The 5,919-nt window shown below is 29.9% G+C and overlaps 1 protein-coding gene across 3 annotated transcripts in view; it reads left to right on the top strand.

The window, feature by feature from the left end:
- LOC106458165 (succinate--CoA ligase [ADP/GDP-forming] subunit alpha, mitochondrial-like) overlaps positions 1-4,496 on the top strand; it is a 51,957-nt gene extending 47,461 nt beyond the window's left edge. For all 3 annotated transcript variants that reach the window (XM_013917627.2, XM_013917626.2, XM_022384311.1), the window contains exons 7-8: positions 765-953; positions 3,730-4,496. In XM_013917627.2, coding sequence (XP_013773081.2) covers positions 765-953; positions 3,730-3,756 — 216 coding nt within the window. In that variant the 3' untranslated portion in view covers positions 3,757-4,496. The remainder of the gene's footprint in view (positions 1-764; positions 954-3,729) is intronic.
- Positions 4,497-5,919: the final 1,423 nt, after the last annotated feature.

The following is a 5,919-nucleotide window of genomic DNA, read 5'->3' as shown; positions in this document are numbered from 1 at the left end:
TTTATAAATTTTGTTGTTATAATATTTTATATTTTTGAAAGAGTACTTATATTCTCCTATTTTGTTGATTACGGACATTGACCCTCAAGAAGTCAAGCCCTATCAATAAACACCCTTCGGAAATATCATACCTTACTGTTAAATATACCCAATCAAAGTTCAATGTACCCTTGTATTATTATATATATTTGTAGTTTCAATGCATTCATTGTAGTTGATGTACCTGATGCCAGGTTAACCTGGTGAAACGTTGTGCTTTCATTAAATTTTACTCTGTTTATCCGATTTATCAAGTTTACTTATAAATATTTCTGTTTACCATATATAGATTAGGATAGTGGAATTTTAGTGTAGCAAATTAACTATGTTCTGCTTTAAAAAAGTAATTTTAATTAGTAGTCATTAAAAAATGGTCACATTTTGTGAAAAGTTTTGATTAAACTTTAAACTTTTCCTACTCTAACTAGTTTTAATGAGTAGGTGTAACTTCAGGCTTTTGAATTAATTTGTAAGTTATTTTCATGTTGCATTAATTATGTTTCCTTTTTATTATGGAGAGAAGCCTTAGAAAAATACAAATATGCCATTAACTTTCTGATGTTTTTTTTTCTGTTCTTCAATGTCACAAGTAGACATAACAAAATTCCATCCAAAGTTAAAAGTTTAATACAACTGTGCTAGATGATATAAATTTCAGAGATATTTCCTTATTTTATTCTACAGGAGATAGCTCTGAAAATTACATTATTTTTTGTGTTCAACAGGGGAACTCTGCCAAACCAGTAGTGTCATTTATTGCTGGCTTGACAGCTCCAGCTGGTAGGAGAATGGGACATGCAGGTGCCATTATAGCTGGTGGGAAAGGTGGTGCTCAAGAAAAGATTGAGGCATTGAAAGAAGCCAATGTAACAGTTACCAAGTCTCCAGCACAAATGGGAGCTGCAATGTTACTGGTTCGTCCTTTATTGTAGTTTGTTTATGTACTGGTTGTTTCTTGATTCACTGATTTTGTATGTATTTTATTGATTTATATAACTTTGAAGTCATTTATCATCACAAGTATGGGCATTCGTAAAGACTATATCTGCAAGTACTGTTCAGAAAATATACTGAAATTGTTTACAATTTAAATACATCTGTCAACTGACAGTGTTAACTGTTCAGTAGTTTGACATTTCTTGTAAAACTTAAAAAATATTTTAAAACTAAAGTGCAATAGATTGTATGTGGAAAATAAGAAAGATTAATTTAAAAACTCTTTAACAAAATTTTCTCCCATTTGTATGTATAGTTTGTTATTAATACCTGCAAGAAATAAACCCACATGCACTAGCTACAACAAATGAAATATACTTCAATCTGTGAATTAATCCATTCGTGGATTTCCAAAAGTTGAAAATCTTAGAAAGTATATAGTCATAATGAAATGTGAGATTAAGTTTGGACTCCACCTATGAAGTTCCTCAATCATAAAATAAAATGAAAAATTATGAAGCCTAACTGAGTGATTATAAACTTATTCAGGTTTCTGTTAGTATACTTAAGTATATTTTCAGTAATTATGCAGCTAATTTCTTTTTTTTTAACCTGTTGCATCAACTTGTTGTAGTTAAAAGTAATTTTACTTAAAAATTAAGTCATCAAAGAAGCTAACACTAGTGGTTTATATATTAAAACACACATACTAAGTAGCTACTACTAACTTATGAAATTTCAATGTTTATTAACCCACTTACTATGGGTAAGTTAAAGTGTGCATGTCACCACTTTTTAGAGAGATGCATTCAAAAGTTAATGAATTATTATCATTTTATACAAATAAACTTGGCATCAAAATGTAGTTAATAAATCAGATGTTTATATTATATAAGTTTTAAGTGTTTAACTTTATAAAGAAATAATTTCAAAAATCCTTAATCTCCCCTAGTATGAGAATTGTGACATTTGTTCTTGAGGTCTTCCTCCTTCACTAATTTATTTACCACCCCTCTGAGAACTACAAAATGTAATGTAAATCACTCATTACAATATAAATATTACTAAGGCAAAGCATAATTTTATAGCCTTCAATTTTATTTGTTTACAGAGTCATAAACTATAAAATCAGATCCACTTGATACGCCCACCTGTCACATCTTCTCTTTCACAAATTGCCAATAGTTCTCTCTGTTGTTTTATACTATCTTATTTATAACCAATACAAAGCAAAAGTTTTAATCTATCAAATGACATATTATATTACATTGTTTTCTGTACAGAGTATTGTCTGTATTGCCTCCAGTTTGAAAATTTCTCTCACTGTATTCACATTGGAAAGCTAAGCTAAATTTTTAAAGGCTCTTATCACATAGTTAGAAAGCCAGATAAATTTTTATAGGTATAGGACATTATTTGCTTTGTGCGTGTTATTATTGTGTGTTCTTAGGTGCATTATTTAATTAAATGAACATTATTATTGTACTAGTACCAATACTATACAAAAAAAAAAAGAGGCTTTACTTTCATCAACAGTTGACAGCAAAAAATACGGAGGAATGGGTGAGTTCCACATTTTTTGTTTTTCATGTATATTTTTTATTTATTATTATAAGAGTAAGTAAAATGCAAAAATCAGAAACTTATTAGGTTACATAATAATAGTATGCTCATGAACAGCTCATGCATTACAAGGTCAGTGTAATCCACCAATCCTGTAGAAAGAGAGTTAAAGAAAGAAAATTGCCTTAAAACACCACTAAAGTTAACACTGAGTAATATAGATTGTCCAGTGTGGCTGTTAACGGGGAGTAAAGTTTCTGTATTGCTTGATCATATTCTTTCATAATGATATGAAATATTTACTTTTGTGTTTGATATCCCACTTTTACACCTCCATAACTTAATTCTGAGTTAGTGAGTTGTGAAAAACTAAAGGAATAACCAACAAGTTGTTGCTGCTAATAAATGATAATTAGACTACTCAGCAGAGGTGTCACTAGGTGCTGCACACAGGCATACACCCTGATTCTAGTTGACAGTGCCCTCAATCCCCGTTGGTGTGTTGAAGAATCGGAATAGATATCATACTGAAATGCTGAAAATTCCCATGCCTATAGGTCTGGGCCCCAAATCTTTTATGTATCTAATGATGCCTCTGCTACCCAATTATCATACTGCTTTTCACTCACTACCTGAGCTCACTTTTTGAGCCTGTGAAAAGACATTAATGTGAGTTATGGTTTACTGCCAATTTTTAATTATTTATTAATTTCTTTTTCTCACCATAATGTAAAGCAGTACTGATGAGCTGTGATTTCAGAAATACTAGTCTTATTGCAGTGGAGCAGCAAATCAGAAAATAGATTAGGCCTTTACATTATCTTCATTAAGTTTACATTTTGGTAAGATAAAAAATTCATAAATAAATAGATACCAGCTAGTCTGCTGAATAATAATGGATAATTAATTGTGATGATATAGTCTCATGTTATTCAAACACCTAAAGTATTTTAGGTTTTCAGTGGTGAGTAAAGGAGCCTGAGCCTTGAATCTTTTAAATATCTAGTTATGCCATTGACTTCTACTCTGTAATATTGGAGGAGAATGACATCTTTGATAATGATATCCTCAACTAGTACATATTCAACCTTTTTTGAATAAATTTATTTCTTATTATAGTAATAACACAATTTTTAGTTAGAATTGATCTTTTAGTGGGTAGTAAGCAAGCTTTTGTTTGTTTGTACATAGGAGATGCAGAAAAAAGGGCTAGCATGAAATGGCTGATGACTAAGATGGCAAGACTTTCAAGGGTTCAGTGTTCTGGAAATATATCTATGGACCAGGATATATGATGATTATATATGATTTCAAGATATATATATTTTTTTATGTGCTAAATTTTGGTTACTGGGAAAATTAAACCTTATATTAATTTTTGATGATATTGGTATGGAGTGAAAAAATATCTTTATGTCAATTTGGCATGATATGTTATAGGAAGTGGATTTTTCTCCTAATTATTTGTTTGGATTTCTTAAAGTAATATATTCACAAACTGACTTTTTATTCTGTGGAAAAGCTACTAATACTAAGGATATAAAGTGCAATCGTAAAAAGTAACAACTGATATGTACATAACTATAAATGATGGGTTTTACATGCAAGTATTTTAGTATAGATTTTTATATCACATATAAAAAAAGTCCCTGATAAAATAGAAGAAAATATTTTAAGTATAAATAGTACTTAGTATAATTGTAAACTTGTCAGTTATCTAATAGTGTCAGACAGTTATTTGAATGTTAATATCCTTATCTTAACATTCCAGCATACAACAACTGTTTGTAACATTGCTGATTTCATAGCTAGTCAGAAGGTATGTTTCTTTGGTAATATTAAAGTTCCTTGTTTTGGAGTGCTCCAGCCTATTCTACCTTGTAACTGTTATGATTCTTTTTTTGGAACTCAAGAGTTTGTGAGTTAAGTGTACAAAGCTGATCTTAGCAATTACGAAAGAAGACTATTAACTTTAGACAAAGAATAAATTTTTGGACACCCAAAATAATAAAGAAACTTATTTTGTGTATCTACTTAAGCAGAAGGTGGGGAGCTGAATTCCAAAGATCATTCATATATTTGTTAAAAAATACTTGTATTTACACACTACAAGTGCCTTTTTGATATCTTATATTCCTTTGTTGTATTTTTGGGTATGATGAGACCAAACTTGCTACTTTTAGGTTAAGATTTCAGAGTGCATATAAGTGATGTTATAGTAAATCTGTGTTGTATTGAATTTTTCATTTAAACTAAAAAAATAAATATTTTTAGCAAAAATATGTATGATAATTACAGATTTCTATAAACTGACATGGCAAATTGTAGCTTTACTTTTTCTAGAGTACAGCATGTGTTTGAAATGTGATTATTGCTACAAAGAAACATCAACTAACAATTAACTTGGGATTATATACTAATAATTAAAACTCGAAGCATTTACTAGAAAATATTAATGGGAAGTGAATTTATGATAATCTCATTATAACTACATTCTGAATCCTTATGAGGAAGGAAAAATTAAATTTTGAAACCAAAAGAAATAACTTGTTTATTCAAACTGATACTACATCTTGAAATCTAATCAAAAACACCTTAGGTGTAAAAAAAAAAGTGCAGCCAAAAAGGGATTGAGTGTGTGACTTAAAGGAATGAAATCAAAATTGATGGCCAAACTGGTAGCTATACTTATTGAATTTATAAGAATTTTACAGCAAAGATTCATTCATTAATTAGCCAGGCTGCATTTTTTGTTCAACTTTGGGCACGATGGCGGGTAAAACAAAAGAAGCGGCCTAGCTAACTAATGAATGAATATTGACTGTAAGATATTATGTTAATAATTTTAGTTTTTTTATCATAAAAAGAATGAACACAAATTATGATCCAGTGTATATGATTATTTGTCTAAGTTCATAAATTTGTGAGGTAAAAATGTAGCTCTTATTCTACACAATAATGACATGTAAAGATGTAGTTACTTTTTAGGATTTGAAAGATTCTAACAGTTTGTTATCATCTATTGGGAGCCCCGTATCTGTTAAGATTATGGAATCAGTTTCCATGTTTTGTATTCCAAAAGTTGTAAAGTGGAAAGCATTGTGGGTTTTCTTATTTTGATCATTTTGTCAAATGTACAAGACCATGAGAAAATACTTTTTACCTGAACCATATTACACATTCAAGATCAGCCAACCTCCTGTGATATAATGGCCAGTTTAGTAATCTTACATTCCATCTGCCTGTGCAATACTTCAGTACCATGCAAAAGATTCTTTTGAAAGTATCTTTTGCTCTCCAACTTCCATTACGAGGAGGTCCTTTTAAGAGTATTTCCTGCTTGAAATGGATATGGTTTTCCACTAATTAATGCCCCACTAT

This window comes from Limulus polyphemus, unplaced genomic scaffold (assembly GCF_000517525.1).
Source record: "Limulus polyphemus unplaced genomic scaffold, Limulus_polyphemus-2.1.2 Scaffold423, whole genome shotgun sequence".
Classification (NCBI taxonomy): domain Eukaryota; kingdom Metazoa; phylum Arthropoda; class Merostomata; order Xiphosura; family Limulidae; genus Limulus; species Limulus polyphemus.
This window is presented reverse-complemented; position numbering and strand designations above follow the sequence as displayed.